Raw genomic sequence first — 14,778 nt, 5'->3', positions numbered from 1 at the left:
CCAATGACCAAATTCGGAAAATAAACGACGTTTTCGTGTTTGCAATGTTATTTCAGCCATTGGCTAATAATTGATATATTCCATTAAAGTTTAAAATACTTGCCAATGTCACGACGGCACAAGCTTTTGACAATGTCTTGGACAGTTGTGACTAAACTGCTGAAGTCTTCGATTTGAATTGCTGTCGCATTATCCGAGGCAATATCCACCAACTCCTGCTCATAACGGCTCTTGTATGGTGATGATGGGAAGTTAAGCAAAGGATTTACACCAACAGCAATCACTCTTATCCCAGAGTTCTTCGTCTCTGCAGCAGCAGCTTTAGTATTTGCTGGATAGTTTGACAAACCATCGGTCATCACAATCATGATGTGATTGTTACCAGACGTGTCCGCGTCTAAAAGTCCCTTTGCTCTCCTTATACCAAGATGAGTGAATGTTCCTGATTTCGGATGAGCAAGCATACGTATTGCATTCACTAGTGAGTTGGTGTCAGAGGATGTGGTGATAACAGCTGTCACATCATTGCTGTATAGCACGACGCCAACTTTGGTAAGGCTGTTGCTTCTGATACTTTGATCAGCAAACGTAATCAACGCATTCCTAACTTCCTCAAAACCGGAATTACTGATACTCTCCGATCCATCTACGACAACGTAAGCTGTGTATGCCCCAGAGCAACCTATTAAAATAAATAAAATGGTCACATATGAAGAATATGTAAACGATTCAAGCCCCCCCCCCCCCCCCCCCCAAAAAAAAAAAAAAAAGGCAAATGTGGACACCTTTATGATTATATTCATCATAACTTATTCTAAAGGACAACAGCACCACTAAATGGAACAGCCTCTCCACCTCCCCGCTCCCCAAAAGTTACCGTGTGTTGTAAAATGTTTATCCACAGAAAATAGTTTTACAAACAATTACTCATTTACTATGTCTTCGCCTATTGTATCTCAATAAGAACACTGGTATTTAACTAAGCTATTCATGCATGTATTATATAATAGATGTACGTGTGAAAATATGTGTGTATAAACTTAAGTGTATATGTTTGTGTGTGTCTCTGTGTGTGGGTGTGTGAGCGCATGTGCGGGTATACCAGCCTGATGTACGAAAGGGTTCGTGTGTGCATGTATGTCAGGGGTAATCTGGTGTTTGTGCGGATGAATGTGCTTAAGCTTTGGTATATCGATGACCTGATATCATTCAGTGTGTGTGTGTGTGTGTGTGTGTGTGTGTGTGTGTGTGTGTGTGTGTGTGTGTGTGTGTGTGTGTGTGTGTGTGTGTGTGTGTGTGTGTGTGTGTGTGTGTGTGTGTGTGTGTGTGTGTGTGTGTGTGTGTGTGTGTGTGTGTATGTTTGCGTATGTTTGCATGTTTGCATGTGTGAAGGGTGGGGTTAGAGGGAGGCTGAAATGTGTCTTTGAAAAATATTTCTGTCTTCATATTCCGATATTTACAATAAGATTACTTTATATATTTTATGTTGTTAATGACATTATGTCTCTCATAATCCTTTCGGTTTTATGGTACTTGTCCCCATGTTTTGGGGTATTGTACTCTATTTTTACCGGCTGCCTGGTCGAGTCTACAATGTAAGTGAAGATGGCTAGATCTATACGTGTGACCTCTTGTTTACACCCACAGCCATACAACAAGAAGCCGTATCGCGGAATAAAATATTTCCCTGAAAAGAGAGGTCACATGAGCGTATGTATGCTCAATTTGCTTTTCAGGAACATCTGTTTTAGTAAACTTTGTTTTCAAGATGTTTATTCCAAAAATATCCCCATAAGATGAGAAAGGTCTGTTAGGAACTACCCCAGTAAGTCAGTCACAACGACAGCGTCTTAATACATTTATATCAAGTACAAGACGTCAAAATGGCCGACACGATAAAACGTGGCGGCAGATATTTCCGAAGTCGTTAAAGCACCAGTGGCCATTTCAAGTGTTATTCATGACTGAACAGTTGGCTGATCATTGAAATGTGATTGTAACGTTGTGTCAATTAGATACTAATGTACATTCATAGATTGCCGTAGACTGTCACAGCGATGGTTTGGATGTGCTTTTCTTCGTTTTGTTCTTTAGGATGGGTTGTACAGAGGATATCCTTAAACGGACAAGCAATCAAACTCTCCCAATGTATGCGAAAACGCTAAGTTCAAAATTAAAGGGTCTAAATGATGAGAAACGACGCTTCTGTATGTAATTCATGCAAGGGAATTCCCAGGGATTTCCCCAAGGAAGATGCAAGTAGTCCGTTGTTGAACGTTGTTGAACTTCAGTTTCGCGGTCATGTGACCGACCACTCGTCCAAAGGAAAAGCCGTATATCGTCTAAACTTCACATAACAAAAATATTTACCGTTATAACCAAATAAAACACAACCCATTGTCCGATAGAGATGACTGTGCATAGCGGATGGATATGTTATCTCAATAAATTTAGTAACATGGTTTGGATTGACGTCTTGACGCGTGTCTGAATTCCAGTAACAGGTTTCATATCCTAAAACTGACTTATCAGCAAATCTTACTGCACTGCGTGCGACAGATACTAGAGCAAGGCATGCCAGATATACGGAACCTAATACTAAACCTAATTCCCTAAATGAAGCCTTGGGCATCACGTGCGTCAGGGGACCAACGCTATCTGATTGGCTGTTAACAGTTCTACATAGCGCAGCAAAAAGCATCGTTTTCCCGTCCATTTTACGCTTTTACAGACACTTTCTCGACGCTCACCAATTACCAAATTTAATGAATATTGAGTCGTTTTTTTTCATCCAATGACCAAATTCGGAAAATAAACGACGTTTTCGTGTTTGCAATGTTATTTCAGCCATTGGCTAATAATTGATATATTCCATTAAAGTTTAAAATACTTGCCAATGTCACGACGGCACAAGCTTTGGACAATGTCTTGGACAGTTGTGACTAAACTGCTGAAGTCTTCGATTTGAATTGCTGTCGCATTATCCGAGGCAATATCCACCAACTCCTGCTCATAACGGCTCTTGTATGGTGATGATGGGAAGTTAAGCAAAGGATTTACACCAACAGCAATCACTCTTATCCCAGAGTTCTTCGTCTCTGCAGCAGCAGCTTTAGTATCTGCTGGATAGTTTGACAAACCATCGGTCATCACAATCATGATGTGATTGTTACCAGACGTGTCCGCGTCTAAAAGACCCTTTGCTCTCCTTATACCAAGATGAGTGAATGTTCCTGATTTCGGATGAGCAAGCATACGTATTGCATTCACTAGTGAGTTGATGTCAGAGGATGCGGTGATAACAGCTGTCACATCATCGCTGTATAGCACGACGCCAACTTTGGTAAGGCTGTTGCTTCTGATACTTTGATCAGCAAACGTAATCAACGCATTCCTAACTTCCTCAAAACCGGAATTACTGATACTCTCCGATCCATCTACGACAACGTAAGCTGTGTATGCCCCAGAGCAATCTGTTAAAATAAATAAAATGGTCACACATGAAGAATATGTAAACGATTCAAGGCCAAAAAAGAAAGGCAAATGAGGACACCTTTATGATTATATTCATCATAAATTAAACTAAAGGACAACAGCATCACTCAATGGAACAGCCTCTCCACCTCCCCGACTCCCCAGCATACTCACCATTTGTACCCTGTGATGTAGTAGAGGTAATGCACAGCAAGGACATCCACGCTGTGGCTAACGTCCACGTTGCAAGCCTCATAATTGTCTAGCATAAAAGAAAATTCTATGAACATTCCTAAATACATAAATATGGATATTCCAACAATAACTTAAAATGTCCGGAATAGTAACTGAAGAGATGTTAGTTTCTAGTAATATTTGCATGATAACTTTGAACAAATTGGGAAGTGAAGTACGACCAGTAGTGCATAAAACCACCACGATTTTTCGAACATTTCATTTACTCGATGAGGCATAATTTTCCGACGTTGATTTTCAACAGTCTGTGGCATTGAGTAAGCATTATATACGGTTCAACAAAAGTGTTTTTATGAGCACCCGATAGCTGAACAATCATTGTTCTCATTACAAAGAAACCCTTTTGTAAGTAGCATGCTCCCAACAAACACACAAACATCCAAATGCGCCGGGTATGAACAGGCAACAAACAATAGGCCCTAAACGCTAGTCAGGCAACAGGGGGTAACTTTTATGGAGAAATATGGTTTATCGTTAAAAATAACACAGTTACGCACTCTCAATGTTATGGGTTTCAATTTTAACAATATTTGCTTGTCTCCATGTACAGAATAACTTCTTTATAAAATAATATTACAACATTATAGCTATTACTTTGAAAAGATTAATTTGAAAAAAAAATATGAATAACTTTACCACTGTAGATATATCAATGTCAACAGTATCATGTATACCACCATGATCGTGTCAACTTAATACCCCATGTTCCTTGAAAACAATAACAAACGTTTGAAAAAGTCATTGTTGTGAAAACATATTACCAGTTTTGTTTTCCAAATATGTGTATTTTATACTTTTATATAACATAAATATTTAAACTGAACTTCTCATTCCTGATTATGAAGGTACCACCTGCAAATTACAATTTGTTTGTCTTCTGGGTTTCACATTTGCGCTTTATGACAGTCTAGGTACTTGCATCAACTGGTAGGTATGCTACAACATTTCTTTGCGCCGTGTGGTACCTCTGGATCAAACATATCTTGCCATCAATTGTAATCAAAAACATTTTGGTTGAATGCGTGTTTAATTACCGTTACGTCGGGTGGTCAGACTCGCTGACTTGATTGATGCATGTCATCGTATTCCAATCGCGTGGATCGATGCTCCTGATGTCACTGGATATTCTGGTCCAGACTCGATTATTTACAGACCGCAGTCATATACCTGGAATGTTGCTGAGTGCGGCGTTAAACAACAAACAAAGTGGAGATGTTGGATGCTCAGGAAAATATTGAAAAGAACTTCCGTCTCAAACACTTGACAGAACAATTTACTCTGTTGATTTGCTACAACATGTAGGTGGTAGAACGTGGTCAGCCCCCAAGGAACATGTGGAAACCACTCAATGATGCGGATTTCTCTTTTATGTATATACCCCTATGTTTATTAATTTAGAAATCATTAGTTTGTGCATTATCGTCCATTTTTTTGGACATCGTTCTCAGTTAATATTGTTTGTAAGGCCCCACATTTTTTTATTTTTCGTTCCACGGGCCCTCCGCCCCAACATAAAAGCAGCTGGAAAAGAAATAAAGAAACATAAAAATGTTTCTTTGTATTATGTCTCCCGCCAGTAACATCGACCCTGTTATAAAAAATATAATGTTATTTATCAATTCCATGTCTACATCACTATCAGTGATTCAAGAGGCCAGTTGCGGTTTTAACTTCACGACAGAATGACTTCCATTTACATAAATAAATGATTGACATAGCTATTCAATTTTATTTCGATCGACCTTGTGTCGCAAAAGCTTGAATAAATGGTTTAAACATATTTTTATACATTGAAATGAGTTGGGATTGGTGAACAAGCTTTACAGCTTATGTTAACACCGCTCCCATACAACATATATTACATATTGAGATGAAGGATGTGACGTCATCGATATAGGGGGGCACGGGTGGCCGAGTCGTCTAAGGCGCCGCGATTCCCTGTGCAGAGTTGCGTCACTTGGGCACGCCAGAAACCTATGATTGTGGGTTCGAATCCCGGTTCGCACCGATTATGTTTCTAGGTTTGTCAGCACCATACCCGTGCTCGTTGGTTTCACCGAAGTAGTAAACGTCTGAGACCTGCATCACTTCGGGCTTTCCTCCCACATTAAGCTGACACGCCGCGATATAACTGGAATACTGTTAAAAGCGGCGTTAAACCCAACTCACTCACTCACTCACGTCATCGATATAGACATTATTTAAATAATATGTTTGTACATATTTGGCGTAAGAAGAAGTACGGCTATAAATTCCTTGTATTTCAGAACTGTTTCTTAAATTATAGTTTGTAGTTTCGGAGACAAAGTTTGGGATCAAATCACAAAGATAGCTTGGAAATTGGTTGTTATACATTTTAAAAAAAAATTTTTGGCGGTATCTTCTATCTTGCAAGGATTGAGATTTAGTTTCATTATAAAGTTTCTTATGATTTGTGCCACGAACGGCACCACATATAGTTCTCAGGGCATCAAGATGTAAGCTTTCTAATATACGCGATTGCTCAGACGTACAGTTATCCCAAATATGCGAACAATAGTCAAATATTGGCAAGATATAGGACTTATACATAGTATCCAAGGTTTTACGTGATAATCGGTATTTAAAACGCCTCAGACAACTGATCATAGGGCGAACTTTTTGTACAATATCATTAATGTGATCAGTCCATGTACAGTCGCTTTGGAGTGTCACTCCTAAATGTTTATGACTTTTGACTTCTTTTATGATTGTTCCGTCCGTTAAATGTAACCTGCCATTTACGGGCCCATTGTGAAATTGTATCTAGATCATTGTTAAGACAGGTATCAGCAACTGATGGATCTTCTATGATAGCATATAATGAAGTGTCATATGCAAAGAGACGAATGTTAATGTCAATATCACATACAATATCGTTAATGTATATCAGAAAAAGAAGTGGTCCAAGGGCTGAGCCCTGAGGTACTCCAGCTAGTACAGCTTTCTTGTCAGATTTGTACCCGTTAATTGCTACCCGTTGTACTCTATTTTCTAAATTACTTTCAAACCATTTTAATAGTTCGCCTTGGATACCATGAGTTTTCAGTTTATTAATAATTCCTCTATGCCATACCTTTACTTATATCGCAGAAGACTGCTCTAACTTCTTTTCCTTCGTCAAGAGCTTAAGCTATGAAATTATACAAATAGGTTAATTGATTTGATGTGGAATCTCCTGGCATAAATCCTGATTGTAGATTTGTTAGTAGGTCGTTATCTCTTAGGAAGTTGAATACATATTTAAATACACATTTCTCAAAGACTTTCGATAAACAAGATGTGAGTGCGACAGGACGCTGTCTTTTTTGTGGGTAGGTATTACTGATGCTTCTTTCCATAAACAGGGAAAAATTGACTGGCTAAGTGATAAATTAAACAATTAAACGTTTTGGTACAAGGCGAGTTATTAACAGTATCTTCAATTTTAGAGACGAATATTTGTTTAGCAGTTCTGATAGCGGAAGTAACTTTATTTCTTGCTGATCTGAAATTAGCCCACTTAGTTGGATGGTTACTTTTTAGCATGAATAAATCCGTGAAACAAGTGTGGCTAATGAACAGGTAGGCGTGACCACAGTTGGTTGAGAAGATATTCCCTGATGAAGAAACAATGGGACTGGTCATTCTCCGAGAGTCAACTTTTTATACACGACTGTACATAGAGACTAAATATTTCTTTTTCTGAACATCCATCGGGATATATTTATTTTTTGCTAGTCATCCTGGAATAACAAATGGTCCCTCCCGTACGGAATACTGATCTGTTATCTCGCTGGCCGAAAAATAAAGCACACATTTTAAATTTTATTGATTATTGCGGTGCACGACATCCGGCAAAATATTGAATAGTGTTATTAAACTATACCTGATTCCATGTGAGCATGTTTAAATAATAAAATACCCGGCTGGTACCAAAGATGCTTTGACATCATACATATTAAGTGACGTCGTCAAATTACAGTGTTGGTATGATTATTTCATTGCCCCCTTTACTGCTGACTGGTAGCTCGGCATTTCGTTTTCATTATTTCAGATGACCCATATCTTTGTATTAATTTATAAATACAATGTAAATTCGAAATGTACATATCAGAGTTTGGAACAGACCATTAGAACTTCGTCGTACTGTCATGGTGTTGTGTGGCAAAGGTTTTAAGCGACATCACAAGTCTGGACAAGAAACACTAATAATATATCAAAATGTATGTTTTACATACAGATACAAGGTAAATAGCTGAAATCATATTATAATACTGACACGTCAGTAAAAAGCTTTTCATGCTTAACACCTACCTCGGGCAATGTTTCCCTGTAACGGACCTATCCTTCTTCAAATGTCACTAAACGGAAGTCTTGGCAAATGATACAACGTCGTTCTGACAATATTGTTGCATGTATTATCTCTGTAACATATACAACAATACAACCAGCAATCTGTAGAAACCTTCTTCCTTTCAGCAGGATATGGTGTGAGATAAGAAATGTATGCGTTACTTGACCTGCGAGGTAGGATACACCCTAACTTTCGCTGTAACCTGGCACCACCACTATTTGATAGTGACTCATACACGAACAAGATGAAGCCGAAATCTACTCTGTGTTTTAGCAGGGTTTTCTTTTGGATATGGAGTTTTGTCGCTTTTATTGATGTCATTGAGGCAATACGATACTGACATCGGGCTAAAACTGACTCTTGAACGTGCACAAACAATTAAGTCTTTTAAATTTTTAGCATAAGTGCATAATAGAAAATACAATCATGTTTTATATATTGTATAGGACGTCGTGAACCAAACTTTTAACATTGTAGTTTTTTTGTATCGCTATCGTAGCTGTAACGTCGAATAGAAAAGATATGCATAAAACACGTTTTTTTTTATTAAAGCTGGTAGGTGTTTGCGAATCTGCTAATGTCATCAAGGGGGGTAACTCGATTAGTGAGAATAACCCTACCAGTTATGTTCCATCTTGACACGGTACGTGTTCATCTGTACTCTCATCACTTGGACAACGACAGACACCGTCATCACTCACCTGTCACCACACAAGTTGCTGAGATGTTATCAGAAAGACAATTTGATAGATAAATAAACAACGGAAACAGCTGCTTATTATCCCAACTTACCACTACTTAGCGGCAATCAGGTGTGAACTGCACTCACGCCAGCGTGACGTCATGGCTTGTCGTATGTCGTGCGTCATGACTGGTGAGCGAACTCACACGCCTCAGCTGTTGCAGGTGGGTATTATAAATATGCTGCAATCGACTTCAAACAACCGACAAGTGCAATCATTTTCTGACGCATCGTTTGAACATTGACAATCGGAGCCTCCACTATGAACTCGAACAACGCCCAGTACGAGAGTATGTTTTCTTTTGATGGCTTAGAATCCCAAGGTAAGATCTTTATTTATATCAGGTTTGAGATGAACGCGTAGAACATATCCCTTAACATATCAAAACAGAAAAAGGTGTCATCACTGTTTAAGATGTACGTAATATATGATTGACCCCTGAAGATCTGGATCAAAATTAGTCTAATGACCTAAAACAATAAAGCGTGGCATTAGTTCCGTCAGTAGTTCTACACACACGGATATTATTTCACGACTTCATTGTCAAAAGCAAAAGATTTGAGTAGTTTTATTTGAGTAGCATTATTTGTTTCACAGAAAAAACTGACTTTAATATATTGGCTTCATGTATGTCATTTGTGCACTTTGAACATTAATGTTCAGCACCATCCTGGATATAACCAGGTGTTATGTGTACCGATCCAAAAATCCTTCTTGAAATGTTGAAAAAGCTATAAGATGATACAATAACGTACATGTATATACAAATACAGTTCATGTCAACAAAATAAGGTACAGTTGAATAAGAATATCATGCATCATATCACCACATCTAACTCTGTTTCATGTCTCAGATTCCAGAAACGGGCGCCGTATTGCGTTTGTGAACGATGCTTACTCCTCCGACGATGAATCGTACTCAGATGGTAAGAGTCTGCAAGCATTTCATGACAAACGGTATGACAAACATCCAGAATAATCTGTTCCAATCTGGGTTGATCGAACCCACAATCATAATAAATTTCTGTACACGCTTAATGGATGCATACTTTCAACAATATATCTCGTTTTATTCCAGTTTCAATAAAAATTCATTTTTCCTTCAGGGTCTTCAGCCACGTCTGGATATAGTTCCCGTGCCAGCAGCCCGCATGATCTGAGCGACGTTGACGACGGCGGAGTGGTGTTTGAGAACACGAAACCGCTCATCCACACGCTCGAGTACATCCTTTGCGTAAAGGAAATGTGTGACGTCACATTCCTTGCTGGCAAAATGAAGGAACCAGTTTATGGATTACATGGGGTCACGATCAAGGTGAGTTTCGAGAAAGAGTTTTTAGTCTGTGGCTGGAAAATGTGAGAGTGACTGATGTAACATAACATAATATTTTGTTATTAATATAGACAATATTGAAGAATATAATATCGATACCTTTTTTCATATTGGATTGCAGATTCTTCTATGAACTATTTATCTCAAAGAAGAAAGCACGCACTAAGAGGGGCGTGTTCTCTCTCTTCAAGAAAAGGGCGAAAGGCGAATCCGTGCCTTCAACTCAAGCTTGTCACGCCGGAGACAACCACATCTTCATCCCTGTTCCCGACTACGACCACGAAGTGTTCAGGAGGGTTGTGTCATTCATTCACCTAGGTCACGTGGCTGTGACGACAGACACTGTCATAGGTAAGTTCTGGTGATTGTACCTGTCGCGTGTGTATTCACGTTGTTAAAAGAGAGATTGGAGGAGGTTCCATACGCATAACTTTTATTCGTATTAATATGCAATGCAGAAAAACACAAGGATATTAAAGGCGCAATTATACACGCAATTTATATTTAAAAAGTACCTTGAATCGCGTTTGAAAAAGTAAAATAGTCAGTCAATAGTGAACAAACGTGACTTGTTGGTTGTTGTGTATAGTGTCTCAAAGTGACCTTTGCGTTTTTACAGTGACCTTTGCGTCGTAACACTGTACATTATTTAATACAGAACTATTTTCTTTTAGGTTTAATATGTGCCTCCACTGAGTACCAGTTGGAAGATCTGCGCAAGGCTTGTTGGGAGTTCGTAGCCAGATGCATCACAGCCAAAACACTTCCTGAACTTCTCAAGTCTGGTTCTCCGTACAGGAAACGACCACAGGTGAAACTGTTCCTTCAGATGGTGAGTAACTAATATCTGATGCCTGTGATGAGAACCGAATGAAGATCTTGAACTGAGAAAAAATATTTAAAAACCCATAAACCCACTGCATGTCTTCGAACTTGTGTAACATCTGACGTATTCTATTGTTTTGCAGATATCCAAGATGCGATAGCAGACTCTACAGCTTCCTGCCTGTACTGTGCTATTCCTCCCGTGAAGTATGTCACGTAGTGCTCAAATTGTACATATTACTGAAATAAAATGTTAAATATAAAACCACATTGTGTCATAATTTGCAAATAATTCGTGGTGAATGTGATTGGCAGTAAACTGAAATTAACCTGACGAATATCGTAAAATTACATATGGTTTACGATATTGAGTTATTTTAGTATGGAGCTGATAGAACAAAGGTCAACGCGACCCGCCCACTCATGTCATGTTGACCTCTTCCTGGTTTAAAATACACACAAACATATCTTAAACATTATAATGACATTACGCAATATGGTCCGCGGATAATATTCATAGACGTCCGTTGATAAAAAATATGCATAAATTGAATTGCAAAGTATTCGGGGAGCGTGGTTTAACGGAGACAGGTGAACGATGTACATTTTCATTCCTCGAGAATTACGAGTAGATCATCCTCGACAGATATCATCTGTATGAATGTCAATAGTCAATGCTATTTGGAATGCTAAGTCTGAATACACAAGAGCAATGGAAAACTGTATGCAGCTTCGTTCTACAGAGGTTTGATGTCATCCACAAAACTACATAAGGGCGACAAATGACCGGTCATAAACCGAGGAGCCACAAAACTATGCATCACAGTGAATTTTATCATATGTTTGATTTTCATTTGGAAATACCTTAGGTTATCGATATCATTAAAAACGAGTCGAACTGAGAATACTTCGTATTATGTTTTTAAATATATATTTTGATTTTAAAAAACAATAAGGAACAATCGCATAATGCACGACTGCTGTTGCAGATTCTTTCTTTCTTTGTTGGAGGACGTAGATGTCAAAAGAGTATAATCCGCATATAACAGTACAAACATGACAAGGGTAACTTAGTGTAACTAACACTAGGGTTTGAATTGCATGTAGTTACACAAAGGATTACTGAACACTAGGGCTTGTAACAACGCCTCATCTGTTTCATATTTTAGATCCAGAGTTGGAAAATAACTCGCCACAACACTTTCCCTTTATGTCGAGCAATATCTCAGCAGATCAAATGCCTGCTACCTACACGTACACATCTCTGTCATCATATAATATAGATATTTGAATCAGAGTACAAGTCTCTATTGTATGAGAGATGAATTCAGCTCTCAACTTTCCTTTTATGTCGAGCAATAGCTCAAATCTGCGACGTTCACAAAGGATTGAGCATTTTATATTTTTACCATAAGTGATTAATGGAAAATACATGTTTTATATATTGTATAGAACTGAACTTTTACCATTGTAACTTCTTGTATTGCTATCGTAACTGTAACGTCGAATAGAAAAGATATGCATAAAAAACGTCATTTTTTATTAAAGCTGAAAGGTGTTTGCGAATCTGCTCATAAGGACATCATAACTCGGGGGATAACTCGACAAGTGAGAATAACCCTACCAGTATATGTTGCTTCTTGACACGGTACGTGTTCATCTGTACTCTCGTCACTAGGACAACGACAGACACCGTCACCACTCACCTCTCACAACACCACACACTCGAGCAATTTCCCAGCAGCTCAAATCTTTTATGTCTGCGACGTACATGTACACATCTCACCACTGAGGTACAGATAACCATTTGGTAACCCTACCACCCACATAAATGCTATCTTCAGGTACACACTCTAGATGATTTATAACAGTGACAAGATTTTAACAAGAGTTGACAGTCATACTGAGTAGGCTGCATTGGTGTGTCACGAGATGATCATAAACTGATGTGTATGGGCCTGTCTGATATTGAAGTGCCTGTCCACTACCAACTACCAGCAACAAACAGTTTTCACGATCGCAATGTAGCCCCCAAAGCAGACAGATTTATTATATGTCATTACTTCATCTTTAACAAGTCCATGCTATATTTTCTTGGACATATACGTAAGTTCGATTGCACAATGGTGCTATTTGTTTCTTCGTTTCTTTGTTTGTTTAACTCCGCACTCCAACACTATTCCAGCTATATGACGGTGGTCTGTAAATAATCGAGTCTGGGCCAGACAATCCAGTGATTGATATCATGAACATCGATCCGCGCAATTGGGATGCGATAACATGTATCAACCAAGTCAGTCAGCCACACCACCCGATCCCGTTAGTCGCCTCTTACGACAAGCATAGTCACCGTTTACAGCAAGCATGGGTTACTGGAAGACCTATTATATCCCTGATCTTCACGGGTAGCAAAACGATACTGAATGATTATTGATTGATTTGTGTTGTTAGAACAAATAGTTTTATACGTATTATTCACCATTTTTACGAACAGTGGTGACGATATTTATTTCTCCTAATTGTAAATGAGAGTCGGCCAAAAGCTTCTGTCAAATGTGATTATATATTTTTCTAATTTCAGTTTATTTTTTTCGTTATGAACAAACTATGCAAAATGTAAGAATAATAAGAGACTCCACTCTTCGGGTGCTGATATCAATTGCGGGGCAAAAGAGTATACACTTCAATATTTGATGTTACATTCTTTTTCGAAAAGTTTCTACGTTGAAAACAGTCGCCGAAACAATTCAAACTTAAGGTTCAAAACCTTCGTCAACGCCAGAGAATAACCAGTAATCAATGATACCCATATCAAATACATCTACATCGAAACTCCATTTCTTGTTTGTTTCATTTTCAGCCACCATCAAACATGGGTGCATGCTTTTTTTCCCCGGCAGATTATTCAGACACTCCTCTGGGTTTTATTTGCACAAACATCCTACTTAACGCTAAGTCTGCATATGCCAGTTACGCAATTTTTACTGAGCGCACCCGGTGCAACGCTTAACAATAAATCTCTATATAACTGGAAACAGTCCTGGCGTCTTATGTTGAAATAGTCACCTTTAAAGATCGGACTACAAAGCAAACCCAACAGGCTTTTTTAAGCGTTCTTGCTACAGTCTCACTGTGATGATATATGTTCACTACAAACTGGTGGCGTCACTGACTTGATACATTCATGATATATTTGTCACCGATATTTTGCCTATTAAGCACAAGGAATCTGTTTCGTCGGATAATCGAGACTGGTTATTCTCTGGCGTCGACGTTATATGTTATACTTGTCAACGAGAGGCAATTCAAGCTATAATCTATAGATGAAATATCACGCAAACCCGTGAGTTGTTCTGTTAAGACTACAAAAAACACCGTCTCGTCACCGCAATACAGGATCACTATGACATGGCGTCTCCGACATGTTTTCACTCAATAACTCAGTGCATGGGGAGAAAGGTATGATGGGTAGGTGTTATCATACAAGGTCCAGGACTTGGAGGAAATTGTAAGCGAGTCTAGGTGAGGTGGGGTTTAATGTCGCACAAGATTATTGCACTTATACAGCGACGTGCACGCTATCTGTGTTTGTACTATTCCTGACAAATGCCGGTTGTAGAGTCATAGCCCACTGAGATACCATGCCGAAGTTTTAACATGGTACCCCACTCAGAAACAGTATACCGACTCCGATCCGATCCGCCCTTGTAACCCTTCAATGCCGACCGTCAGGCCGGGTAACAACCAGTAACCTAAGTTAACGTCTATTGGTTTGATGTGGTCGGGCTTTCCGT

General features: G+C 38.8%; 1 protein-coding gene and 1 pseudogene across 1 annotated transcript; one reads left to right on the top strand and one right to left on the bottom strand.

Moving 5' to 3' along the window:
• Positions 1–83: 83 nt before the first annotated feature.
• Positions 84–3,730, bottom strand: LOC139461533 (collagen alpha-4(VI) chain-like). The gene is made up of 3 exons (XM_071243017.1): positions 3,649–3,730; positions 2,895–3,473; positions 84–682 (listed from the first exon to the last, which is right to left on the bottom strand). Exons 1-3 carry the CDS (start codon positions 3,728–3,730, stop codon positions 84–86), a joined length of 1,260 nt encoding a protein of 419 aa, XP_071099118.1.
• Positions 3,731–9,087: 5,357 nt separating this feature from the next.
• LOC139461830 (serine-enriched protein-like) lies at positions 9,088–11,145 on the top strand (annotated as a pseudogene).
• Positions 11,146–14,778: the final 3,633 nt, after the last annotated feature.

Source organism: Haliotis cracherodii, unplaced genomic scaffold (assembly GCF_022045235.1).
Source record: "Haliotis cracherodii isolate W230 unplaced genomic scaffold, xgHalCrac1.p SCAF_15, whole genome shotgun sequence".
Classification (NCBI taxonomy): Eukaryota; Metazoa; Mollusca; class Gastropoda; order Lepetellida; family Haliotidae; genus Haliotis; species Haliotis cracherodii.
Note: the sequence above shows the minus strand (reverse complement) of the source record. Positions and strands in the feature narration are given on the sequence as shown.